This window comes from Semicossyphus pulcher, unplaced genomic scaffold, assembly GCF_022749685.1.
Source record: "Semicossyphus pulcher isolate SPU_LCO1_2020_fin unplaced genomic scaffold, fSemPul1.0.p SCAF_1, whole genome shotgun sequence".
Classification (NCBI taxonomy): Eukaryota; Metazoa; Chordata; class Actinopteri; order Labriformes; family Labridae; genus Semicossyphus; species Semicossyphus pulcher.
The window spans coordinates 2922668-2950501 of NW_027211603.1; the positions used below are offsets into that span (position 1 = coordinate 2922668).

The following is a 27834-nucleotide window of genomic DNA, read 5'->3' on the forward strand; positions in this document are numbered from 1 at the left end:
TCACTCCTCCCCTGTCTTCTTCTCCTCCTCCTCCTCCTCTCTCTCCCCAGGTGCCACCTCCACAGTGAGCACCTCCTCTCCTTCCTTTCGTGGCGTCATCCTGATGATCACAGAGCAGTCAGCGCTCTCCGACACGGCGTCATCGTCATCCTGAACCAGAGCGTGGGGGATCGGAGAGCGCCGGTGCATCGGAGAGGGAGGGGGGACTGGAGCGGCGGAGGGGGGAGCCTGAGAGGGACAAAAAGTTGGACAGAGGAAATGTTATTTGTCGAACAGTTAAAAAAAACAACTTTATTGCAGGTTAAAAAAGGATCTACCTCCCAGCATCAACAAAACCTGGAAATGTATTTATTTGTAACCCTGGTGTGTGACCATGACCCTCGAAGACCGAAGACTGTAGCCTCTGTTTATGGGACCCACGATTTAACTGTTGAGCTAGCTGCCCTGATGTCTTTCATAAAAACGTCCATCTGCTTTTTATCCTTCGATACAATTTCACCCAAACATTTGTGAATCTTTTGATTAATCTTTCTTTCCATATCTCCATAAGGACAACACACAAATGTGCAGCTGTCAGCCACATGTTTGAGTTTCATCTTCATTCTTTGCTTTGATGATTTCAAACATTCACAGAACATATTTAACTAATCAATAGCAAATTAATTTGACAGAAACCCAAAAGTGAAATCAGTAAATACCCCATTTATAAGAGGTCGACATGTGCTCGACACTTTGCACTGGACTGTTATCACCGCTGTGCCTTTCAACAGACATTCCAAGGAACCAGCGTGCACTGACACTTACTATTACTTATCCTTTTACATATAACTATAATTTATATTCATCGTCACCAGCCCTCACAGTCTTGTTTGTCTTATGTATGTTGTTTAGTTTGTCTGTTGTCTTGTTATTTGCACTTTTTACTGAGCACCTAGTCTGTGAGAAAAGACTGAAACGATTGTTCAGCTGTACACGTTGAATGTGGATGAATGACAATAAATTGACTTGACAACAGTGTTAACAAATATTTACCTGCTGAATACTTGAAGTCTAAACAAGCTGCTGAGTGCATTTCCTTTCTCATAAAATATCTGAAAGACAATATAATTGATTCTTAGGAATCTGCACAGCTTGTGTCCATGTTTGTTTTCTCAGTCTGCCTCTTTGTTGCCTTTTCCTGTCGCCTGACCCCATTTCTGCACACCAGTGCCCCCTTCTGTTCATCAGTGGTATAACATGAAGCCATCAGGAGGTATGTGAGAGCTGAAGGCTGTTGTCTCACCTCTAATATGCTCTCTGATGATCTGTAGGCTTTCTTCAGTTTGGTGAAGGCTCCCTCGATTCCCGCCTGATCCGTCACCTTCAGCGCCGCCTTGAACATCTTGGGGGTGTCCGGTCTGGGCGGGATGACCTCCACAGCCTCTTTACCTCCACCCTTCTCATCCGGCTTTGTATCCTTCGTCAGCATCGTCCTGCACAGACACAGAGACACAGAAGGGAAACAAAGAGAACATAGACTCACAAACACACAAACTTCAAGATGTGAGCTGCTGATTCACAAAATATTCTTCTACACAAACAGCAGCACAAAAACTTGACCTGCTTAAAAAAGAAAACAAGAACACTATAAAAACTGTGTCATACCAACACCTAAAGCACATCCAAGCACCCTGCTGCAGCACCATGATTCTAAGTGAGGAGATAAACGGAGAGTGTGAAGATCAGCAGGAGGGTCGCTCCACTGCTCTGACCCGATTCTGACTGTCTGAACCTGGAAGATTAGAGCTGAGTCTAATCCTGCTCAGGACATGAGACAGATCAGACGGGAGGAAGACGGCGAGGACGCAGAGTAGAGCAACATGAGACAAACCAGGAGGGCATTCGTTTGTTTTAGGGCTTCAATGAAACATTTCCACTTTAATTGTTACTTTGTTTGTGTTGCGTACGAATCAGAGGCCTGTGCTACTAAGCAGGAATAGCAGTTAGCAAGGTAACGGTTAGCTTCTAGGTGATTTCAGCACTAAAAGGTCGTTCACCTCATGGCTTCTTACTACTTACATCACTGCGGTAACTAACAGGTTATGTACAACACAAGAGATCTACCAGTATAAAAGCTCCGCCTTCTGACCAATCAGTTCTCTTCATCCCGGTGTCCCTGAACTAGGTGAGCGTATTTTGAGAGGGGAGGCGTGACAGAGTCAGGAGTCATTCTGCTTTAGATGAGTTTCGCTGTTAGGATGATTTCCTGTTTTACTTTGTCACCTTGTCTCCCTTGATGCGGTGTCAGTTTTGGCAGCTGTTTTAGATTTAGTGTTAGTGCTCAGACAAAAATGCTGATTAGTTTTAGTCACATTTTAGCCGTTTTTACCCTTTATAGTTTTAGTCGATCAAAAACTCAAAACATTTTAGTTTTTAAATCAAGTTTTAGTCATTACTTTTTACGTTTTCTCTCTTGAGAAAATATAACACCCCCCCCCCCCCCCTTCTCGTTTGCTTCAGGTGAAATCACGTGATATCACGCATTGACTACTGCTCCCTCCTGGCAGGCCTTCCTGTATACACATTCAAACCTCAGATGATCCAGAACCCAGCAGCTCGACTGGTCTTCAATCAACCCAAAAGGGCTCATATCCCTCCGCGGGCTCCCAGTCGCCGCTCGCATCAAATTCAAACCCTGTCGCTCGCTTACAAAACAGCAACACAAACGTCTCGTGCCTACCTGAGCGCCCTCATCCAGGTCTACACTCCGTCCCGCCCACTACACTCTGCCAATGAAAGGCGCCTGGTACTCCCATCACAACAGGGCCCTAAGTCTCTAACTAGACTCTTCTCCTCTGTAGTCTCCCGGTGGTGGAACGAGCTACCAACCTCCACTCGCTCCGCAGAGTCCCTTTCACCTTTAGGAAGAAGCTAAAGACCCAGCTCTTTATGACCTCTGACCTTAATGATATTGATGAGGATGACATTGAGGATGTGGTTAATGTTAATTAGGATATTCATGATGATGATGACTAGATTGACCTAGACTGTTAAAAGCACTGCAGCCTTGTACTTGTTGTACTCAGTATGAAAGTCAGCCTTCTTACTGCTTTAAAATAGGTTTTTTATTAGCTCCATCAGTGCTTTTGAAACAGCCTGAGTTGCTTAAACTTTCGTACATGCCATAAAAATACAAGCATGCAACTCATTCATTTGTACTTATAGTGTATTTATAGTCTAATCTTTGGTCAACTAAAGATAGAGCAGTGATTTTATGAGCCTTTATTCGCACGTTCACACAGTCACTGATACTTCACTGTGTCACTGTGATACTTTTAGCATGTTTAACTTCTTCTTATTAGAGAATAGTTCATGTTTGGTCATATGCTCCAACAACACTACTTTTATATAAACACACTCATGGAAAAACTCTGGGTTGACTTATCGAGCTGATAACCACCATCGTGTGACCGCTCGATCTGCTTGGTTAAGGTTCCTGAAGCCAGATAACCAAAAGATACCCTGAGTATGTTAAACTCACTTTGCAGTTCAGGCCTCTGAGATATCTTCTTTCTCTGTTCATCATTCATAATAAAGACGTGCACATATTTAAGCTAAACAGGTCTGATGCCTTCCCTCCTCATACTGTGTGTTTAGTGGAAAAAAGCACCGTACTGTCATCAGACTTTGGCACCACGATCCAGGCAGCACTTACTTTGCCTTCTTGCGGAGGAGTTTCTGGGACTCGGGGTAGTGAACCAAGATCTCTGCCAGGTCCTTCTTATCCAGGATGAAGAGGTTGGCGAATCCGTGCGCCTTCACATTGGCAGTACGCCGGTTTCCTCCGCCTCCAGCCAGCAAACTGACCAATCACAGAAGAGAGAGAGAGCTGTGAGACTTCTAAACGAACTTTAAAGTCGGCTTTAAGTTGGTCTTTTTGTGGTAAAGGATAAAAAAATGACTCTCAGATTTATTGAAAAAAGATCATAATTCATTTCATCATAAAGGCCTCTTTAATCCTTTTTGCCTCTGAGAACAAATAGGAAAAAACTAAAGACATGCCTGCAATTGTCCTGAAGGTGACGCCAGAGGAGAGGTCATTTTGTAAGCTAATGGTTCGAATCCCGGTTCGGATGTAGGGGACCTTTCTGTGTGGAGTTTTAATGTTCTCCCCGTGCATGCGTGGGTTCCCTCTGGGTACTCCGGCTTCCTCCCAAACACATGCTCGTTAGGTTCATTGGTGACTCTAAAATTGCCCGTAGGTGTGAATGTGAGCGTGAAAGGTCGTCTGTTCCGTTATTGACTGTTGATCAGTCCAGGTGTAACCCCGCCTCATGCTCGATGACAGCTGGGATAGGCTCCAGCCCCTCCGCGAGCCTGAACAGGATAAGCGGTATGGATGATGGATGGATGGAAATCGGTTAGCATGATAGCATCTATACCAGTTTTAAAGTCGCTGCATTGGCTCCCCGTGTGTTTCAGGATCGATTTTAAGGTTATTTTATTAGTTTTTAAGTGTCTTAATGGTCTTGCGCCATCTTATCTATCTGAACTGCTTTTATCATATCAACCCTCGCGGACCCTGAGGTCCTCCGGCACCGGCCTTTTAGTCATTCCTAAAGTTAGAACAAAAACCCACGGTGAGGCAGCATTCAGTTACTGTGGCCCATGCTTGTGGAACAGCCTGCCGGAGAGCATCAGGACCGCAGAGACTGTTGATGTTTTTAAAAAGAAGCTCAAGACTCACTTTTTCAACTTGGCTTTTTACTGATTTATCCTATTCTTTTAACTATTTTATTCTATTTTTAATATCTAATAATTTTATTGATTTATTCTTAATTCTTTTTGCACTTTGCACTGCATTTATTTCAGCCTATCTTATTGTCTTTTAGCCTTTTACTTTTTAGCTCCAGTGTTTCCTCATGGGAGCCCTCCACACTGGGAGTTGTGTCTGGTCTGCCCACGGGGACATCGTCCTGGAGATCCCTCAGGCCCGGAGGACCGTGGGGCTCTGCACCTTGTGCGGAGTTTATCCCGGTCTTTCCGGGTAGGGGTGGTCTCTGTGGGTGGCACTCCCTGCAGGCGTATACTGTGACCCCTTCCGATGCGGATGGCTCCCATAGGTGGCGTTTTCCTCACCTGTTCCTCAGTGTCCTGCCACGTCTCTTTACCATGTTTTATCCTGAGTGCGTGCGTGTGTGTGGGTGGGTGTATGTGTGTGAGTGTGTATGTGCATACGTGTACATGTGTGTCTGTCTGTATCTGTGTGTGATAAAGTGTATGTGTGCCTCTGCGGGTGGGTCGGGAGGGGCGGGTTTCCAGTATTTGTATCATTGTGATATGTTTTTAATTTTTCTGTGAAGCACTTTGTGTTGCATTCTTTTTGCATGAAAGGTGCTATATAAATAAAGTTTGATTTGATTTGATTTGATATACAGTTTGTATGCTATAATGCCAGCTACCAACTATTGGAAGGAACATTTAGCCTTTACCACATAAGCATGTTCATCGCTAGCATGTAGTCGTAGAAACAACTTGGATGCTGCAAAGAACGTGTGTTGTAATAATGTAATCAAACCAACGTTTACTTTCATCCACCAGGTTTCTGCCTAATACGACATAAAGTCTGTCAACTCAGCAAGTAGTGTACCAGAAATGTCGCCAACTTTATGGGTTCATGAGCATTTTCCCAGTTGTTTACTAATTTGGAGATTATTCTAACACCACGTGAATTCAGGGTGAGCGTTTCTCACACATCACACCAATGACCTCTGCCTTAGAGATCAGTTTGGAGTCACGTGTCATGCCCAAAGAAACAAATGTCCATCAGGAGTCTGACAGTGTCTCTCCATGTTTTCAGGCAGACATCATACTGCCACTGTTTCTTAAATCATGAAACACCAACGTATTGATTATCCAGTGGACCCAGGGACCACCGCTCGGCCTCACATGCAGTGTATAAATGAGTTAACAGGAAGACAGGACGCAGCTCTGACCTGATCTCTCCAAACACCGAGCCGGCTCTGATGGTGACAAACACCGTCTGCAGGTCAGGACCGCCCACCACCTGGACCTCCCCCTGTTTAATGATGTACATCTCCCTGCCGATCTCCCCCTGCAACACACACACGCAAACAGACCAGGTAAACATACTGCTGCAGCAGTGGTCTTTAACAGGTTTAAAGTTCAGGTTACAGGTGTGTGTGTGTGTGTGTGTGTGTGTGTGTGTGTGTTATCACCTTTTTACAGACAAAGTCTCCGGGCAGGTAGACGACAGATTTGAGCCTTGTCAGCAAGTCGAACACCATCTGTCTGTCGCAGCCCTGAGAGATGGAGAAACAGAGGTTTACCTTTCACATTCTGCTCTTCTTAAAAGGAAGAATTTTATTTATTTATTTTTAAAAAAAACACCAATTACTTTTTCCCGCCATTTTTACACAATTATACCTGAACAAAATGTTTATTTTTGTGTTGTTTTCTCTCCTCCTGACCTGAAACAAGGCGACTTTACTGACGATGGCGTAGTTGACGTCCACAGCCATGTCCAGCCTCATCTTGGCAGGAAGTTGCACCAGCAGCTCCTGTTCATCTGCAGAGCAAAAACCATGATTAAATGTAAACGATATTTAATGTATTGTGTCTTTTATTAGCATTTGGCACTTAGAAAAACTTTTCATCAAGGTGAACCCGAAAAAGAAGTTAATCACATGACCAAACAAACTCACAAAAAGGTGCATTTAGTGGCTGTTCTGGAGGAGTCGATCATATCACACAATCTTCGTCCGTGTTGGCTTAATAATTATTTTTGTTTCAACATGGTTGAAAGTTCAAACTGCCATTTGATCAAAATGTCAAGAACAGCCACAGTTTCTTTTTGTCAGTTAATGTTGGTTTATTTGTATTTTTATCTTGTTATATCCTCTTCTACTCATATTTTATTAAGTTTTTATGCTTTCTGAAACATTTATCCACACTGAATTGCCTCTTTGTTTGAGAGGTTTTTGACAACTTTCAGTATCCTAGGTAAACAATTAACTAATTTCCACTTATGGTGTTTTTTGCGCTGTTAGAACCCACGACCTCAATTTCAGAGAGCTTCTCACCAGTGCTTACTGTTGCTAGGTTACGAACGTCCACAGACCTCGGTAGTGACCGTTAAGTCTGTTTTAAATCGCTGCGTATGCTTCATATTTGCTTTAATTCAACGAAATTCTACAAAGAAAACATAAAAACAATGGAAAGGAATCGTGTCCTGGCGCTAGCTGCAGCTCTACACCTGGAAATTGTACCCTCGAAGAGGATTAGCTTCTCCTCCGCCATTGTTGTTGACAAAGTTGATATCAGAAGTCCCGCCCCTTCTTGATTTTGATTGGTCGAAGAGGGAGAAGTGACACTGAAAAGTGCGGTGGTGTTCCAACTATTTTCAACTGAGAGCGACGTGAGCACAGCGACAAAAAACAGCTGACTTTGAGAGCCTTTTTGCGCAGAGAACCCTGAACTGTATTGTTTTTGTGTAGAAAATAGGCTCTGCATATTTTAAACCTACTAGAGTTTTTAAAGAGTACCATTCTGTATTGTTACACCTCTTAATCCCCAGATTAAGTAATATTATCACTTTTAAACTGACCTTTTTTCACTGGGAAACTACTACTTCTTGGATTGAATATTCAGCCCAACATGTAGCTCCTGTTGCTTACCCAGCATGCCCTGGCTCTTCCAGGTGTAGTCGTACCAGGTCTTGATGCGGTTCTGGACATCTCGGGGGATGTTGTAGGAGTTCATGTACTTGACGGTGCTGTCCATGCAGGCCCGGTAGTAGTTCTCACCGGCTGTCGCTGCTCCGACCACATCTCTCATCTGAGAAACAAAACACAAAGTTAGTCTTACTTACTAGAGGAAGCAGAAGAGCTCTGAGGAAGGTAAAGAACTGTCATGGTGAACTGACCTGACCAATCATGATAGAGAAAGCAAAGACGCCAACAAAGTAGTTGATGAGCTGGAAGCAGATCTCAAAGACGGTGGTGGGGTCTGGTAGTCCTCCGATGGTGATCAGTGTCTTCACAGCAAAGTAGTAACATCGAATGTAACTGTGGGGAAAGAAAGACTTAGTTTATGTATGTACTTAGATACATTTCCCACATGTCCATTTATAGGTCAAAGAGTAGGTGTTCTTTTAGAAAGGAAGCCTTTCTAATGCAGTTTATATTAACAGTGTGATGTAAAGCAGAGGTTCAGAGAGTGACATTGGGCTCTTACGCGTTTCCTTTTCCATTGTAGACCCACTTGGTGGATCCCAGTCCCTCATAGTCGGAGCCCCAGTAGAAAAGACAGGCGTTGATGTGTAGAGAGTAGAGCAGGTAGGTGGAGGTTCGGATCACCCTAAAAAAAACAAAAAAAACAGTTGTTAACAACTTAATGTTGCTGTGACCGATTCCTCTTTTCTATTTGTAATTGATTCCTGAGTGTCATCGATCTGTCTTATCCTCCACCCTGATAAAACGATAATTGTTGATAATTACGAGACACAGGCGGCTGAATCACTTTGACTTTAACTAATTCTTCTGCTAACAAGCAGCTTCTACTTTTACCTGCTGGAAAATACACATAGTTTAAGGAATGGAACCATTTCTGTAAGAAAACTGTTGCTATCTTTTATCACATATGATAATTATAACACTCACTCACGGATCACTACAGGGATAGACCTTTTTTAGACAAAGATGCCATTTTTAAAACCAGAACAGCCGACACATCGCTGTCTTCAAGCCGCCAGAGTCCATCACTAAAAACAGTAATTTCACGTCATGTAGACTTTCCTCACCTGTAGATGTAGGCCTTCTTCATCACAGCTTCCATTCTGTCGTTGAACTCAAAGAAAGCCATGTACTGAGAGGGAAAGACAAGAGTCATCAACACTCAGCACAGCAGTTTGAACATTTGCATTACACTAAAATAAATGATCTTAATAAATAAATAATAATCATATAAAAATTTGCAAATGTGATTTTTATACTTCTGCTTATTTTGGTTCTGTTTTATTTATATTGTTTTTATATATTCTATATTTAAGTCTCTACTTTTTTTATTGGGGAGTTGCCAAGGTAATTTCATTAAACAGTGTATAATGACAATAAAGCTGATTGATTCTGATTCTGATATGAGAATAGAATAATACATAATAATTATATTGGCTTGTGAGTTGATCATTCATTACAGAACTTTACAAGGGAATTAAGGGGTTAAAGATCAGGCACAAACTTTAGGTGCTGACTCTTATGTGTGAAACATTTTAGACACAGATACAATGTTTTCCGGACCTGTCCAAAGGTCACTGTTAATGGTTGCAAGCAGGTCCACCTACAGAACATATCTGGCTTGAATTTTTCAAAGACAAGAATGAGACAGACTGAAGAACTTTCTGACCTTCAGCAGGCGAGGGAATCTCAGCAGAGAGTTCACTCCAGTGAAGTAGTAAAATATCTCCATGGGAAACAGACTGAAGATGTCCATCTGTAAACACACAGCGCACAATCTTTAAGTGTAACAATTACAATTCATACTGAGCAATTATAATAATAATAATAATAATTATTATTATTTTTATTTTTCATTAAATCTTCAAAACACAGTTGATTAAGTAGGAACTCCTCATCCTCAAAGCTTCTACTTTTTAGATTGAAAACATTCTGTCTTCAGCACCCCCTAGTGGCAACATATCAGAAGACAAGCTGGCAGACGATCATCACTAACTCCATATTGCTTCCTGCCTGTTAACACTGAACACACTGAAAGAAACACATCTGCTGGACACACATTTCCAGTGTCTTTTCTTGTATCATTAAAGTTTATATTCATGGATCTTGTACAATGTCAAAACTTCAAAATCCATACAAAGTTGTGCTGTTGTCCTGCAGTGAACACACTACAGATCTTTTTTGCCTGTGAGCATTAACAACAAAATAAAAGGATTCACTGCTGTGAGCACAAAGGTGACGTTTGGGAAAAATCATCAACTATCTTGTGACATCTGAGATTAATCCTTCAACCGCCTGTGGTGTCCTGAACCCAGGTCGAGAGCCATAAGTGAGAATCTGGTCTACAAGTCAAATTATATTTTCTCCTTAATCATTGACAGACGCACAGGTTTTGTTTTACCTTAAACCTCTCAGTGGTCATGTAGTTCTCTCTCATGTCCTTTTTGTCACACTGAAATAAAAAAGGTTGAGACCATGAATGAAGCAGTTTGTGTTGAACTCAAATCAAAGAGACAGATGTTTTTCTTTCTGTTGATGCCACTGACCACGATGTCTCCTCCGCGGACAAACTGCAGTCTGGGCTGGAAGACGAGGATGTCGGTGATGTAGATGAGGTCACAGGTGTAGTCCATCAGCAGCCACAGGTGGATGTTCTCGGGGGTTTGGTAGGGGAACGCCCAGCGGACGGGGATCAACCACACGTTCCAGTTCCACGCCGCCACAACACAGAACAGCCAGATCACGTAGATCAGATCTGTGGAGACAGGAAGTATAGTCGGTACCGTCAGCTGACCAGTGTTTCCAGGACGACAGTCGTTGACCCCGTGAGCCATGTTTACTAATTTAAATGAAAGTCTTAAATTACCCAGAGTTCATAGCAAACTACTTCTAATTATGATGGACATGAAGTAGATAGTGTTGTTGATGCCTATAGATCTACTGTAAATCTGAGGTCTGATATCTTATTATATGTAAGACAAAAGTCCCACGCTCTGCTCACCAGTGAAGGGGTCGATGCTGGAGGGGAAGCGGTACTCCAGGATGGCTCGCAGCCAGCCGGGCAGCGCTGGAAGTTTGGGCAGTCTGGGAAATTTCACTGGTTGTCCTAGAAGTTTAAAGGGAAGCTCCCACTCCCCATCCTCCTCTTCTTCTTCTTCTGCTGCTGCAGGTGCATCGTCCTGCTTCTCTTCTCCTGGAGGAGGTGGAGGAGGAGGGGGAGGTGGAGCTTTGCTTGGAGCTGCAGCGATTAGACAGGATCTATATGTTAATTAGCCTCAAGTACTTCATAGAATTTATTCAGGAGAGTTTTATGTACCAGGCTGTAAACATGTTTAATTCTGTGTGAAGTCTTCATGAGGCCTTAATGAGGATTGACTCGCTTTTGGAGCCGGCCTCAAGTGGTCATTTGAGGAACTGCAGTTTTTGGCGTTTCTGCTTTGGTTTCATTTTTCATTTCAGATAAAACTACAGACATAAATTGTACTTTGAATATAAAGACACGAGAAACTGAAAACATAAGTGTCAGAGTCAGTACTTACAGGCTGAGGGACTTTCTCCCTCAGACTCATCCGGGTCCAGCAGCCTCTCCTTCTGACGTTCTGTCCGACCTTTAAATAGCCTGACTAGGTCACTCAGACGGTCCTGGATCACCACGCTGCCGACGCTGGCTGCTGACAGAGGGCGCATGCTGCAGGACGACAACAATGGTACAGTAAACATGGAGGACGGAGGACTGAGGTGCAGGACAGAGTGTGTTAGTGTGTGGTTTCTCTCACTCGTGATCTGCAGTCAGCAGGTCTCCCTGACTGGACCAGGTCTTCAGACCGATCTTCATCAGCTCCTCATCGTCCTCCTCTGCAGACTGGTCACCTGCAGGACTGATGCAGACGAAGCACAGACATTGAGACATTCATAAGTCATTTTGTAATGTGGCTATATTTATAATGCTTCCCCCTCTTACCTGTGGGTTGACTGTGGGACGTTGGGGATATTCAAAGTGCTGAATTCTGGGGTTGTGATAATTTGGGGGATGTTAAGGCCTTTTTTTTGCCCCACATCCTGATCCACATCCTCCACCCTGAGCACTGGAGCTTCACCCAAACCGGCACCACAGCTCCCTGAGGAGCAGAGCAGAATAAAACTGTTAGACGACAGGTAACATCTTCGATCAGCGGCGAAAATGTGACACAGAGGAAGTTACAAACAACTATCATCATCTTTATAGTATATTGGATGTTCTGTATTTTGATGTTCTTTACAAAACTCTTAGTTGAACCTCTTTGTTTGAAATATGAATGCACAGCTAGCTAAAGAGCCTAGCCTAGCACAGCACAAACATCAACTTCCTGTGAGATCACCTGCAGTGTGGTTAGCTGGTAGCACGTGGTGAAGCAGCACAGAGCAGCAAAGCATGATGGGTGGGAGGATGAGGTGGATGTGGGGTGTTACGAGTATGCAGGGTTTTGTTTGGCACTTTGTGGTTTTAAGCTACACAACTTTAGGCGTCTATAAGGTTTCTATAAGGATCTGTAGGAGGAGGAGAGGGTTAAGGCTGCTGAGAATGCTGGGACTTAAGGCTTCTGAAGCGGCTGACAACGCTCATGCAGCACTGCTGCGCCTGCTTAGAGAGCTGCGACAGCTGCAGGGCCAGCAGGGAGAGCTCCGGCGGCGGGGTGGGCATGGACAGTTTGGGAGGGATGAGGTGATGTTCATGCATCAGCTTCCTGCAGCTCTCCAGACGCTCAGCAGCATGCGGGAATCGAAGCAGAAAGCTCTTTATCGGAGAAGTACTGTTGGGAACTAGACAGAGAAACAATCTGAGTCAGCGATAAGAAGAGGACTGTGAGATGTTGGTTTGACCGATTAGCACAATCCTGAGGGCGAAAAACAGACACAACTAAACTCAATGCTGAAACATAAAAACGGGATGAGATGAAACTAACAAGTTGAAGAGTTTAACCACTGAACGGGTATATCTCGCTCTCAATTTCATTCAACCATTCCTAATACAACAAGTAACGTTTGTTATAGAGATTCAAGCATTCATTAACATAATCACTCTGAATGGACATAGTGTTTGTAGGGTCTTGGAGTATCAATGTCTGGATCAAAAACCTATCTATCCATCTCTCTCTACCGATCCGGTTCTAACATTTCTCTCTGGTGAGAGTTCATCTCTTTAAAAACGTTGGGTTTGAATCTCTGGCAGTAAAATGTAACAGGCATTGGTTCTATTTATTTATTAAGCCCCTCCTGACTTTGCTGTATCTATTTTGTATATCGATATTGCTTGATGATATGAGAAAAACATTTTTCAACTCTCTTACCTCCACTTTCACTGTCGTCTGCTGCTGCATCATTGTCCTGACAGAGGAAAGAGAGACAAACATGTATTTACTTTTCTTTTTCAGAATGTAAATGCAAGAAAATGACATTTATTCTTTATGTTACTTGCTTGGGTTTGACCGTGGAATCACTTAACTTTCAGTATAAACAGACACTTATTTATACATTTTAGGACATTTATATCATGTTACAATGTTGGATGTCCAAACGTGACTAACGTGGGTGAAGTTTCAAATCTGTAGGTAAAAGTCTGTTGGAGTAATCCCCAGGCTCAGCCTGCAGGCTGCTGTGAACGCCAGGTTTTACATAGTTTTTCTACACGCTGCATTTTGTGACGTCAGAGAGCTGGCCAATCGGAAGAAAACGAGCTTGTAGGGGCGGGGTTTCTTAAAGGGACAGAGCTGACTGAGTCGTTCAGGCAGAGGCTGTATGAGGGCCTGCACAGAGCACCAGTGTGAGAAAAATTAGGAGCTTTTTTTAAACTGTAAATTATGCTAAGCTACTCCACAGGTATCACAGAGTGAAATATGAAGCTTTAAATTAGCATAATAACCCCCCTTTAAACATTGACATTGTCCAACTATTTACGAGGGAAGAACTTGGCTTTTTTACATTTAGGCCATCGTCACAGATACATCTCCATGACAACTGACCAAACGTAATCCGGGGATGAAGACCATGTGATAAGGTTGCTAGCTTTAGCAAATCTAGCAAGTTAAAAAAACTCTCTGGGAATATTTTTTAAAGGTATGAGGTAGATATATTTCAAGGCAGGGTCCACAGTAGACTGCACTGTTATGAAAAATCAAGCAATATTTCCAACCGAGTATATTTGTCTTTGTGGGTCCAGTATTTTTCAGTAATGTCTGGCTTGTTTTATACCTTATAAATCTAATTACCGGTTACTTGCATTTTCAGTGTGCTCAAGAAACCAGAATTATCCTTGAACTCTGACAATGTCTGAAATAAGTAACTTTACTATTCCAACCTGTTCGCTAAAATCTGTTACCACCAACCTTCAGCTTTGTAGATCCTTCAGTCAGTCAGAAAACAGGAGGCTGTCTGACTCTGTTATAAGAAATGTAACGAATCTACTGGATGTAAATAGTTTTTAAAAACTGTCTCACCTGATCCGTGCTGGTCTGGTCTTCTGACGCTTGTGCCTCTGGTTGTTCGGTGGTTGGTTGGGAGACTGGACTCTCCAGGTCTCTCTTCTCCGATGCTGGCTTCACAACTGTTGATGAAGGAGTGCCTTCGCCTTCAGCTGGATCCACATCCAACAGGCCCCTGGTGAAGACGCCAAGTGTCATGTGTGTCAGGGGAGCAAAATAAACCTCCTGAAATGCTGCAAGACTGATCCTTCCACATAACAGGTGGCGTCCCTGTAGACCTCTTAAGGTGTTTACAGATTTGTTGTAGTTGGTGATTTGGTCATCTGTGTGATGTTGAGTATATTTTAGAGCATTTTAATGACAGCCCTGTTTTGTGGGTTTATCCATTGGCTCAAACTTCAACAGTTCTGTAGTGCTGTGTGTGCTGTTGTGTTTTCTTGTGCTTCTCTCTCTCTCCTGTGCTGCTCTTCCACTCACTTCAGCAGGTGATTAAGCTCACCTGTTCCAACTTGTCAATCAAGGAAGAGTATAAAAAGCAGGAGCGAGGAGGCAGCCAGGTGCCAGTGGGCCATACGGTTGCGTGTGGTTGGTGTGTTGGCTGTCAACTCGCTAGTGACTCCTTCTGTGGAGGCAGGGTGTTTTCCTCGAGGCCTTAGTGTTTGTTTATTCTTAGTTGCAGTTTTTGGTTAATAGTATTTTGACTTTTATATTAACTTCTCTTTTGTTTGTTTTTGATAGAAACTTGTTCTGTGCGTAGTTTGCAGATAAATTCCTTATAAATTTGCTTAAACTTTGTTTCCTCCTCTCTTTTTTTCTGGGTTTTAACTCATTGTTACTCCCCTCATCCCCTAACCATCTACAAGGAGCGTTGCATGCTGGCTGAAGAAAGACTCTGGGGGACTGATAAGAACAAGCAAACAAATGGACATTCCCAAAGTTGTAGGATACATCCTCCAGGGGTTTTACCAAATTCCATGGCCTCAAGGCAGAGATTTCTGAAGATATTTTCACTGCAAACCTAAGTGATGCACCAACAGACTAACACTGACATACAATGATCTCCACTGCAGGTGAGCCTAGAAGTAAAACCTTTATTGGTGCTAACGTATGACTGGAGATGAATAAAGTTGAGAATCTGGTAATAAAATCTTCAAGTAGAATAAGGCACGTAAACTGCCAGAAAATCTGTCACTGAGATTGTTATAAACACCCTACTTATACTGTATACCAGTACTGACTGGAATTGACAGCAGTAAAGGTACAAAATGACCATGAAAAGGGACTTAAAAATAAATAAAAAGTCATAATTCTGTCTGGTGAGAAAGTTGTTCCAACCTACCTTTTGAAGACTTCACTGATTCATAGAAGAAAAGTTAATAAACAACATAAAGTCAAATGTTTACCAAGAGGAGACACTGTGGCACGAGGCAAAGCTTCTGCAGAAACAGGCAAGCAGCAGTCGGCCAACTATTCAGGCATAAGAAGACTATTTGGAGCCAAAGTCCCTCCCTAGTTCCTAGCAAACCAAAAGCTAATGAAGCTAAGCCAGAAACAATTTAATTTAAACTTTAACAACCAAACCATCCATTAGCCCTGAAAGCTCTTTTTAGGTGAGTCCTTGATCCAAGGGGAACAAATGTAGGGTCAAATTTTTGCCGCCATGTTTTGTGGGTTTTATCTCTAGTTACCAAAATTGTGGCCTTCATTGGATCTGATTCTGGATTCCAGTGTTAACACCTGGAACCAGACCAAGACACTCGATGGACTCCTCGAAGGTGTGTCCTTCATTAGGGGGCTTGCATGGCTAAGGCAACCAATCATGTTTGTCTTTGGTGGTTTTTTGGGAAAACTCATGGCTGGCTAGGGCCCAGCAGGTCGCCACAAGGTACCCAATAGGTTTACGAGTACTTGAAAACACTCAGTTGTGTTTCAGCTTTTAAAAAATACCACAGAAAGAAGTCCAAACATTTCCGTGTCTCCTTCCGTTCTGCCCTGGTCTCTTGCAAGTTGGACTTGCCTCTTAAACCTCAGCTGAAGATCTTGTAAGTATCCTGATCATGATTTCTGAAACTATGGCTAGGGTTGGAACTTCACTTACAAACTTATCTCCCTTTTCAAACCTATGGAGGATGAGGCAAAGTTACGAGACTTGTAGGAAACATTGAGCATCTCTCTGTGCAGAGGTCACTGAAGTCGCCAGTAGAAAGGTGTCCAGGGTAGATAAGATTTGCCCTGAGATACATCGGGCTTCTCACAATGTTGGCCTGTCTTGGTAGACATACCTGTCGTGGACTGGTATACCATAACTAACTTAAAATATAAGCAGAATCTAAGAAAGCTACAGGGTTGTTTTTTGGGTTCGACAAAGCTTGACTTACTCTGGGTCGTCCTCGTTTTCCTCCTCCAGGATGTTAGGCAGCCTTTGGAGAACAAACAGCAGGACGGTTACTAAAGGACGTATCAGCTGAGGTTGTACATCTTCTGTAGGTGTTTCTCTCTGGGTGTACTTTTTACTTTGATCTCAGTTCCTGAAAGGCTTGGAGTCTGAAGATGCTGGGTTCTAACTTACTGCTCATTGGAGTCTGGTGGCGTTTCGATTACAATCTTCGCTGAATGTTCCTCTTCCAGCTGCCTGACTGCCTCCTCCGCTGCCTTCCTGGCCAAGTCCTCTGCGATGCGAGCCGCCTCCAGACACTCCTGCTGCATTCTGTACAACAGAGCTCAGATTATCACCCACATTTAAGACTAAACCGACTTAAAGCCGTGCTACTGTCCTATAAATGTTATACATTTTATGATACAGTAGGAAAGGTCAAGATATCTGACACTATCTGAGAAATTTTGACAGACACATCAATTGGCATATATTTTCATCCTTGGTGCACTTGTGTCAAAGGAAATGGTTGCTAACCTTTCCTCCATGTGAGCTAAAACTTCCTGTCCAGCCTCCGTCTGGATGCTGTGAGTACATTGATCCATGTTGGTCTCTGCTTCCTCTGTCTGCAACCAACCAGAGAGATTGTTAGAGTGCAATTTTCTTCACATTCAGAAAAGTTTAACTGCCATGTATTCCACTGGTAAAATGATAATGGACCCCCACATCGAATACATTATGCTGAAAGAATGTAATGTAAGAAAGAGGTAATCATCATGGGTCACCTTAATACAAATTGGGAGGATAAACTTAATTGGGAACACCTTAACCAGATTAAAGACGGCCTAGGTTTATCACAGGTGAATCAAGTCCCACAACAAATTCTACCAGCAGGCATATTGATCTAGTTTTAAGCAAACCTGTGATCATTTTAAAAATGATTTATTATGCAGGACACAGGATTGACTGATCATAACCTGATCATAGTGTCCAGAGTGTTGAATAACAGGTAGTCTAGACCCTCTGCTGTTGGTACAGTAGATGAAATCCCAAAGTGAAAGTGAAGTGTAAGTTGCTGTCGAATGAGAATCTGTAACAGGATTGTCTGATGTTCTCTTGTAAAATACATTATGTTATCAGGGAATTAAAGTCGAGCTGAAACTGCATTTTGAGAGTATCTAGCTTCCGTACATTAGCGGGACATATCATTAGAGGGATTTGATTTGATCGTTGAGAAGTGGGCGTAGACAGACGTTCTCCACAGCGCAGTAGCTAGCTAACTGACCGAGCGTTCTTGGTGCTCTGCGGCTAAATGTTGCAGATTGATTGGTTGGAATTGTTTGGTACTAACTTACGTAAGCACGCGGGAAATTTAGTTTTACCGAGAGAGAAAATGATTGGATTTTGATATAAGAATACGAAGAAATTGATTTTCTGTATTTTTTGGGGCCTATATTGTCAAATAGATGCACAATATTACCGGGGATGTGATCTAGAAGGATTAAAATGACATGTTTCATTTCACCCCGACTTAAACTCGCAAGATCAAACAAAGGACTAAAAAAAAAGAGGCTTTCGTGGGTAAATTATAAAATGATAAATCAGTACATTATGTTAAGGAATAAGGTACAACATCCAAGACAAACTTTTTTTATATCAGCTATAAAGTAGGCCAGAGGGATTGGTGAAATTACCGAGAATCAGTAAATATAGCTGACAGGGCAACAGTGTGGTGCTCTGAATGATGTAAATCTCTCTAGGAACCCAGCAGAAATAGCAGACGCCTTCACTCATCACTTAGTTTAATCTGTAACTGGTATCACCCATGGCTTCTCAGTTAACCCTTATAGGTTGTATCCAGCTACTACAGAAGAACCTAACCCTGAACATCAACGATCAAGAAGTCTTGAGAATTAGCAGGTCCCTTTAATCTTCTACAGCAAAGGATGTGTTGAAGAAGTCAATAGCTATGGCCTAAGACCTCGGTTTAGCACTAGATAATCCAATTACTTCTATCGTTAACCTTTTAACATCCCCTGAGCTGTTCTTAAATGCCTGGAAATCTGCTACTGCTACTACTCACAGCGATCTTTAAAGCTGGTGACCCACTTGCCATATGTACATTTAGGCCAACCAGCATTCTTCTAGTAGTTCCAAAGTTGCTAAGACAAAGCAATTTGGTTTTAAATCCAAACACTCAACTATGATGGTAAATTATCTCTTGATTTGGGTGGTGTCTAATGTGTTGTGCTCCTTGACCCCAGGAAAGCTTTTAAACACAGGTGATCATAAACTTCTCCTTGCTAAACTATGCAGTTATAACTCCTCTAATGGTACAGTGGATTTGGTGGAGTCATACCTACTACCTGGTCTCAAGCTGTTTCCAAAACTAATCCCTGATCCAAGTCATTGCCTCTTGGTGTCCCACAAGGATCTATTCTTGGTCCTCTCCTTTTCAGTCTTGACATTAACGACCCTCCATCTACTTGCTATGATGTTGAATTCTTATGTATGTAGACGACACTTTTTTTGCTTGTACCTGGCAGAACCGAGGCAGACATTGCAGCAAAGCTTCCAAGTCTTGTATTACCACGTGTCTAAAACAGTCAGCATGTTCTTTTGCAAATCAATGGATCTCGAGGTACCCTTATACTGTAGCAGGGGAACAATTACACAATGTAGTTTAATTCAAACATCATAATGTAGTATTTGACTACAACCTCTCCTTTAAGTCACAAGTTAAGACACAGTCTTGCATCTTGGAACTTATGCCTTATGGGTTTCTGTAAGACGCTTGTGTCCTCGTTAATCGGTTACTGCCCCTTAATGTTTCCTCATGGCACGGATGAGATTGGCTGAATCTGACTTACCTCTTTGTTTGTCGGTTGCTGATTCTCTTGGTCCTCTTTCATCTCCTCCTCCTCCTGCTTGGCCTCCTTGTCCTGTTCCACATCCTCCAGGATCAGGTCTGTCTTCTCCTGTACGATGCTGACTGAACGCCACATGACAGAAGGAACAGAGCTGAGGAATATCTAGATATGTATACCTGTGTCTTGTATATGTATTGGAAACTCTTAATTAATGTCACAAATGATAGACAACTGATGATTCTGGTTATTGTGGTTGGTATTTGACACTCTACTGGCTGTAGTGTTAACCATTTTCCTGGTTGACTAGTAGTTGTTGTTAAGACATTAGTCGACTAGCCGCCTCACTAGCCTTTAGATTTTCTAGGTATATATTTTTGGGGCCATCATATATCACACACCGTGTTACATTACAGAGAAATACAAAACCGTTAGTACTGTAACTTAACAACCCGTGGACAGAATGTACTTCACTATGTCCGCTGTTCATCCTTCTGCTTTTTATTTACCCAATCACATGAGAGACTGACTTCCCATAACAAAACTACACCACATGGATATGTTACCCACAAGGTTAGCTCTCTACAGTATCAGATAAGTCTAAACGACGGTCAGACAAAGAGACAAAGTGCAGCTCCAGAAAGCAGTTTGGGTTTTTTCTCAACATCTGTCCAGCCAATGAAAACCTTGTCAACTCTTTTCTAAGACTGTTTTCATGGGGCTGCCCTAACTGCCTTATTTTCATTATTAATAATAAATAAATGTATTGATCTTTATGTTTTGAATCTTAAAAAAAAGACAGAAAATTAAAGTGGCTGAAAAGAAAAGCATTCTGCCATGCAAACACTGATGATCTTAATATTACAAACATACTGGATGCACTTTACAAGTTGATTGGCTGATTGGTTGGTTGGTTGGTTAGTTTAAGGTTAGGGTTAGGGTAATGTAGTCAGACAGTTTAAATAACAATAAGAGCCTGTCAGTGACAAAACCATATAACTTTAGGTGGTGGTACTTTGGGCGCATTTGCCAGGGATAATTGTCTTGTTGGTTGGTTGATTGGTTGATTGGTTGGTTGGTTGGTTGGTTGGTTGGTTGACTGATTGATTGATTGATTCCTTACCCTGCACTTCCTGGTTGTCTAATCAACACAACAAAAACACTGAACAAAGCATTCACTTCTTTACAAATGAATCTCTTTATTTTCATTAACATACAGAAATATGCAATATGTGTTGCAATGAGTTGCGATGTCTGCGCTCCCTTTAAAAGGGTAAAAAAAAAGGTCCAATAAAAGTCAACCAGCCCCCAGCCCAGATCTTAATCTGAGTTGGCACCGTGGATTCATCGATTCATCTTTCAGTAACAGACTTGTGTATATTTATCATGATTTAAGAATCACATTGTGCATTCATCAAAAATAAAATCAGCATAAAAACTGAAATAGAAACTTTTGAAATTTTTAAGTCTCATACCTTTCAGGTGTAAAAAAATAAGGTGTTAAAAATATGTAAACAGAGAACTCTTATCTTTAAAAAAATAGATTTCATTCAATGTTTAATTTTTTCAGTAATGTCTGTTAACTAAAATGTATAGTGCATCATTGCTTTGCAAAAACTAAATGCACTGTAGCTTTGTGAAGCAGCTTTGTATCAGTACAGGATTCAATTATGCGTCACTGTGTGTCAGCTCTCAGGCAGTTAAAGAGTTTAGGCGGCTGTCAGTGTGAGCGACTCTTTCCATCTCTTCCTTCTCCTTTTGTTTAAAGGGGCTCGCGGCCTTTCCCCCCTGAAACAGAAGGAGAAGGGGAGCTCGGTTAGAGTCTGCCTCATCACTGACACCAGTCCAGCCAATCACCAACAGTCAGCGAGAACCATCAACCAATCAATCAATCAATCTATTAATGCATGTGTTTCTGCAAACAGCAGTCAGAGACACTTGCAACCATATCCAACAGTCATGTCACAGTGTACTGACACACCCTGAATGATTACCTGCACATTAACAAAGACATCCACAATGTGGAATAAGTCCCCTAAGTACCCAAATATTTAAGTGTAACGTTACCCTACTGTTTGTGCTGGTGCAAGCTGTGGAAGATCGTACTTACTTTTCTGCACCTCGTCGCTGCAAGTGTTCTGCAAGAGCGTAAAGAATGATGTAATGATATGATGTTAAGTGATGCTTTGCTGCCCTAACTTTAATCTAAATTTATCAGGAATGAAGCTCTGCAGCAACTCACCTGCTTCTGTACAGGCTGAGGCAATATGCGGCCAATCCCATTGACGATCCAGCCCATCATTCTGTCAAAACACCACCGAGGTGTTAGTCCAAATCAAATATTTATGCTTATTTAAAACTTACATAAAACATTAGCTAATCAGATATTATGCTAGCTGTATGTAGCCAACATAATATTAACAAAATTAGCATAGCATTAACTAGTATCAAAGAATGTATGTTTGTCGGTAGTATAACATTAGCTAGTACTTTCTGATTTAATGCTTTTTGTGGCTAGCATAACATTAAAGTTCCCATGAAATCACAATAGTATTAAAAAAATGTTCCCCGCTTTTGTCTTGCAGTAGGCTAATCCTCACTTATGCCAGTTGGCCCAACAAATATTCTTAATGGTATGTTAATGTTTTTTGTAAGACATAAGAACATTTGATGACTCACTCACTGATAACTTCTTTGTAGCTAGCATAACAATCATTAGTATATCACGTTTTTTGTAGCTAGCGTACTATTTGTTGCAAGCATAATATTTACTACAATGACTCATTTTATGATGTGGCTAGCATAACAAAAGTGTAGCTAGCATAGCATTGACTGTCATACCAGATTGTATGCCCTAGTAGCATACATTAGGTTAACTATGAGACTTAATTGTTTGTAGCACCATTATGTTTACTAGCATATCAGATTTGTATACTTCTAGTAGCTAGCAGTAACTAATATGTACAGGTTTTAGGCTTTTGTTAGCTAGTATAGCATTAGCTAGTATATTACATTTTATGCTGTTTCTAGCTAGCAAAGGATTTATGCAAGTTTATCTGATTTTAAGTTGGAGCCAGCACAACATAAATTAATATATTGTAGCTTCCATAAAATTAACAATTTCATCAGATTTTTGTAACTAGCACAATATTAGAAGTATATCGGTATGTATGCTGTTCACAGCTACTGTTTGTAGCTAGCACATCTGGTATTTCTCTGTTCATAGTTGAGGATAAAATATCTACAAAAAATAAGCATATCCAACAGTATGTCATGAGAGATGTTTCAATGCAATCTATCCAATGTAACACTGGCTGAGTTTAACCAGAGTATTTTAATACAATTTCATTAGAAGTGGAAGAATCCCAGCTAAATGTAGGTGCTCTAATGCTACTGTGATGTTTCTGCTTACTTTGGCTGCTGCTCTGGTTCCTTTGAGGACCTGCAGGACAAAAGAAAAACAGAACAGCGGTATAAAACACTGTAAAAAATACTCACAATAAAGTCCTGCATTGAAAATGTAACATCAGTTAAAGTTTGTAAGTATGATTGATGTATCCTTCTACATCCATTACACCAGTGGTAAAGTCGAGGTGAAATGAAAAATGTCATTTTAATCCTTTTAGATCACATCCCCGGTAATATTGTGCATCTATTTGACAATATAGGCCAAAAAAAAATACAGAAAATCCATTTCTTCGTATTCTTATATCAAAATCATTTTTTCTTCCGGTAAAACTAAATTTCACGCGTGCTTACGTAAGTTAGCACCAAACAATTTCAACCAATCAATCTGCAACATTTAGCCGCAGAGCACCAAGAACGCTCGGTCAGTTAGCTAGCTACTGCGCTGTGGAGAACGTCTGTCTACGCCCACTTCTCAACGATCAAATCAAATCCCTCTAATGATATGTCCCGCCTGCACGTCCTGTTTCACTCGGAAACACGTCACGATACAGAAGCTAGATACTCTCGAAATGCCGTTTCAGCTCGACTTTAAAGATCTGACTTACTTCTCAGTGTCAGCGGCTGGTTTTGGAGCAGGAGGAGGTTCTGGTGCCTTTGCTGTTTGAAAAAAAGCAGGAAACACTGATGTTAGCAATCGTTATTCTCCAACACTTCAACACCTCCTGTTTAAAATCCACAACGATGAGTTAAATAAACCTTCAGTGATGATTTGAGACTAACACACAGCTGAAGGTACCTTTGGTGGGAGCAGGAGGCTCAGTCTTCTCTTTGACTTCCGTCTTTGATCGGACGTGAGGCTCTGGTTGAGGAACCACCATCTCTATTCCCTGCTTTATCCAGTCCATCATCCTGTCAGTCGCACAAATACACACATTTATTAAAATATCACACAACAATTTGACACATATATTAAACTTACAGAATAGCTCAAAACATCCACATGCAACAAGGTGCGCTTCACATTTTTGTGTGTTCAAGTTTCTTAAAATAAATTACTAATGTTTAATACAGAAAAAAATGGATGTCCACACAGTAGGTTATTATTTTAAATGAGAACCTGTTTACTATGAGGTAAGGACACTGTCAATGATAAGGAAATCACTGATTGAAATGTTCAAGACTTTTGGATTTTTCTCGAATGCGGCATGAGGACATTCTCCTAAAATCAGAAAATGGGGCTGTTTTATGAGTTTATGAGCTACAGAATTATGATTATCTTAAAGAATATGATGCATTGCTGCAGATAAAACTATCCATTCATCCATTTTCTTCAGCTTATTCGGGGTCAGGTTACGGTTGCAGCAAGTTGGCAGCTAAGCAGATGTCCCTCTCCTAGCCATGTTCTCCAGCTCCTCCTGGGGGGATCCGAGGCATTCCCAGGCCAGATAGGACATATAATCCCTTCAGCAAGCTCTGGGTCTGCCTCGGGGTCTCCTCCCAGTTGGACATGCCCTGAAAACCTCCAAAGGGAGGCGCCCAGGAGGCATCTTCATGAGATGCCTGAACCACCTCCTTTAGAAGGAGGAGCGGCTCTACTCCACGTTCCCTCCGGATGTCTGAGCTTCTCTAAGGCTCAGGCTGAGCCCAGCCACCCTGTAGAGGGAACTCCTTTGGATAAAACTTCTCATAAATGTTGTTACGAGGAGAACAACCTTACAGCAATAAAATGCAACATACACATTAATGCAGCAGTAAAACTTCTTGTCTATTTGGTGTCCAAAATGTCAACTTGTAAGATCTTCCACCAAGCACCAGCAGGAGCAGCTATTTATTATTTTAGTGCCTTATTCATAAAAGCAAATGTTACTGTAAATCGCAGGCTGAATTGTTAAATGTTAAAAAAGATTACACACACGCTTTAACAGTCACACACACTCAGACTGACCTGGGAGGGTGAGGTTTGGTGTCAGGTTTGTCCTCTCGTTCTACCTCCTTCTCAGTCACCTGAGGCTCTGGAGCTGAGAGAAGTGACAGAGAGATTAGTTAAATGTCTAATCTGAATATCTGCTGTGTCTGTAGTTCATGTGTTCACGAGTGTCCATGTCCGTGCTCACCTGGTGGAGGCGCTGTGGGACGCACCTGCAGAGACACAAACAGAAGAGGCCACAGGAAGAGCAAAGACAATTTAAACCCAATTTACACAAGTACAGTTCACCTGTCACTGTTCTGTCAGAGTTTATATCTTCAGTTTCTCTGAAGAAGATTATTATATCAGATTAACTGAGTTGGGAATTATAACATTTGATATTTCTTTTTACTGTTTTCTCAGACTTTGTGGGACTCTTCAGGATTATTCTGGACTTTCCAGGTGTAAAGTTTAATTGAGCATCGCCAGTATACCTCAATGGGCTGCTCAACGGGTGGTGGTGGTGGTGTTGGTGGTGGTGGTGGTGGCGGTGGTGGTGGTGTCGGTGGCGGCTCTTTAGTCTTCAGCTCAGGCTGAGGAACAACCTTCTCCAAACCCTGAGCAATCCAAGAGATCATCCCTTTTCTGTGCAAAGAAACAAAAATCGATGTGATTCATCTCTCGTTCTCGGGCAGCTACTAAACACCAGAGGACCCTGCGGAGCTGGTGCAGCAGACTGTCAGCCACCATTTGGTCTGCAGGCGGAAAAATCTGAGACTTCTGAGACTTCCTTGGGAGATAAATGATGAGGATTGTTCAGCAACAGCAGCTGTTGGCAACTGAAGGTAACGCACAGTGCATTAATATGAGTAGTTCTTAAGCAGCTCACAATTGTGCAACCTACGTGTTGATTGGCTGAACAAGAAGCTCACTAACTCGTATACTGCGTGCTGATTGGTTCAAACGGCTCACAGCATCCTGCACAGTCATTGGTTCTTAAGGCAGCTTAATTATTGGCATTCTGCATGCTGATTGGTTCACAAAGCAGCTCCCTATTTTTCATGCTGCGTGTTGGGTTGTAAGAAGGCAGCTCACTATTTGGCATGCAGCGTTTCCTGTCCTTAATACTCACTCGTCTTCAGGATTACTGTTGCCCACGGAGAAGAAACAAACAAAGTATTATAGTGAATGTTCAACCAGGACATGACTTGTGACTGACTGTCGACACTGCCAACCCTTCCCCGACTGGCATTAATCCACCATTAGCAAGCGCTTGGCAACATTAACAAGAAAAAGAAAAAAGTTTACTTAACAGGTAAAAAAATCTCGAGCAGAAGCAGACAGCCATCTGCCGTGAACAGCTAGATCTTATCAAGTCTCTAGTCTTATGACAACAAGACCCAGGTACACACCTCTGCCTTATCCAGTTACTGAAGGCTGCTTTATCAATTAACGTTAAACTTCAAATGATTGAGTTCGTGTTCCTGTATGATCAACACAAAAATTAATAATTTTTTCCTGGTTGAACTGTTTCACACATTCACAAAGGGCATATATATTTACCTGGTTTCGTCCTGTGAACGGAGAGGGTGAAGGTGGCAGGAGAGAAGAAAAAAGAGAAGAGAATATATCACATGGTAAACTGAAAACAAAAAACGAGTCTAAGGTCAAATCTGATCCTCACCTTGGTGGTGGAGTTGGCTCGACTCAGCTTCGGCGAGACTGCAGGTTGAGGAAAGGCGCTGCTTATCCACCCCAACACACCAGTCGGAGAGCCAGGTGCTGGGCTGTGAATATAAAACACAGAGTTTCATCCTTTTGATTTATTCACGGTGTGGTCTGAACTGAAGCACGGGCAATGGATATCGAAATTAAATGAAAAGATGGGAGAATAAAGTTAAACCAAAATACCCAAAAGACCCAATGAGGCGCCCTTGAAAGCACCACAAAGCCTGATAAAGCTAACGGCTAAAAGACATCTTCCTCAAAACCCCAACAAGACTCTAATATTTTAGCTAACTGTGTCACGAGGTAGTAAGATCTTTAGTGGTATCTTCAGTGGTATTTAAAAAAGCTGCTAAATGTATTTTGATCCAACTGACAAACATTCGTTTAGCCTACCTAGCTAACAGTACTGTCGCTAACAAAGCTGCAGTAGATCTGTTGACTGTTTCATGGAGAATGAAAACTAGATGGTGCTTTCAATAGTCAACAAGTAAACACAGAAATAAACATATATTTATTTTAGCTAATGAGCAACGTAAAGCACTTTAAAGTTAGACAATGAATCAGTTAGCACTTAGAAAGCCTTGACTAGAAAGACCAGCCTCACATTAGCTTGATCCCAGCTAGCTAGCATTTTGTCAGTTAGTCACCAAGAATTCAGTAACCACCTATTTTGGTAGAAGTCATGGATGAGGTGTGAATCAGGCAGCTATGATGATTTAGGTTTTGTAATATCTTGTATGATAAATGTCTGAATAACTCACCCGTTCTCCTCGGCTGCCGGAGCTTCCTGTTTGGATTTGTCAGCTTTTGGAGCTGTCGATAAAAACAGAAGTCCAAGTTTAGTGACAACAACAGAGACAAACCGAGTAATGTCTGTGTGAGCGATCTTACCTTCGTTTTTGCACTCATCTTGAAATGTCACTTTTTTCTGTCAAAACAGAACAATATTATCTTTAACTAAAACCCAAATATTACATTCATATACTTTATATTTTTCGTAAGCCATTAAAGCCTCTACTGTAGAAGAGCATTTCTAAAATTCAGCCATTAAACCAACAACAAAACATATCAAGATCCAAACATTTACTGTCCTGAATTAGTTTTTGTTTAATATCAAAAAGGGCAAATCTGAATTTTAATAGCAAAAAGATGCTAATAAAAATAGACCTCCCACAATCATATTAAGACACAAACAAATTGACTAATGATTAAGAATACTAATTAAAACATGCATTAAACAGGGGGCGTGGCTTACAGGAACAGAAGGCTGGGCGGCGGGCGCTTTCTCCTTTTGATCTTCAAGTTTTCTGGGCGGCGGCTCGGGCAGCTGTGGACCAACTTTGACCACCCAGCTCAACAT

At 41.8% G+C, this 27834-nt stretch overlaps 1 protein-coding gene across 1 annotated transcript; it reads right to left on the bottom strand.

The window, feature by feature from the left end:
• On the bottom strand, nt 1-27834 carry cngb1a (cyclic nucleotide gated channel subunit beta 1a). Its single transcript, XM_069659345.1, has 36 exons — nt 27730-27834; nt 27366-27402; nt 27236-27287; nt 26431-26533; nt 26310-26320; nt 25202-25391; nt 24786-24844; nt 23637-23749; nt 23446-23497; nt 22845-22874; nt 21675-21735; nt 21543-21570; nt 19432-19557; nt 17103-17187; nt 16761-16898; nt 16570-16611; nt 14207-14366; nt 13061-13097; nt 12339-12533; nt 11695-11851; nt 11510-11611; nt 11273-11421; nt 10735-10971; nt 10280-10488; nt 10135-10185; nt 9403-9489; nt 8801-8865; nt 8236-8358; nt 7925-8066; nt 7677-7836; nt 6471-6568; nt 6219-6302; nt 5976-6094; nt 3695-3841; nt 1283-1472; nt 1-228 (listed from the first exon to the last, which is right to left on the bottom strand). Exons 1-36 carry the CDS (start codon nt 27832-27834, stop codon nt 1-3), a joined length of 3972 nt encoding a protein of 1323 aa, XP_069515446.1.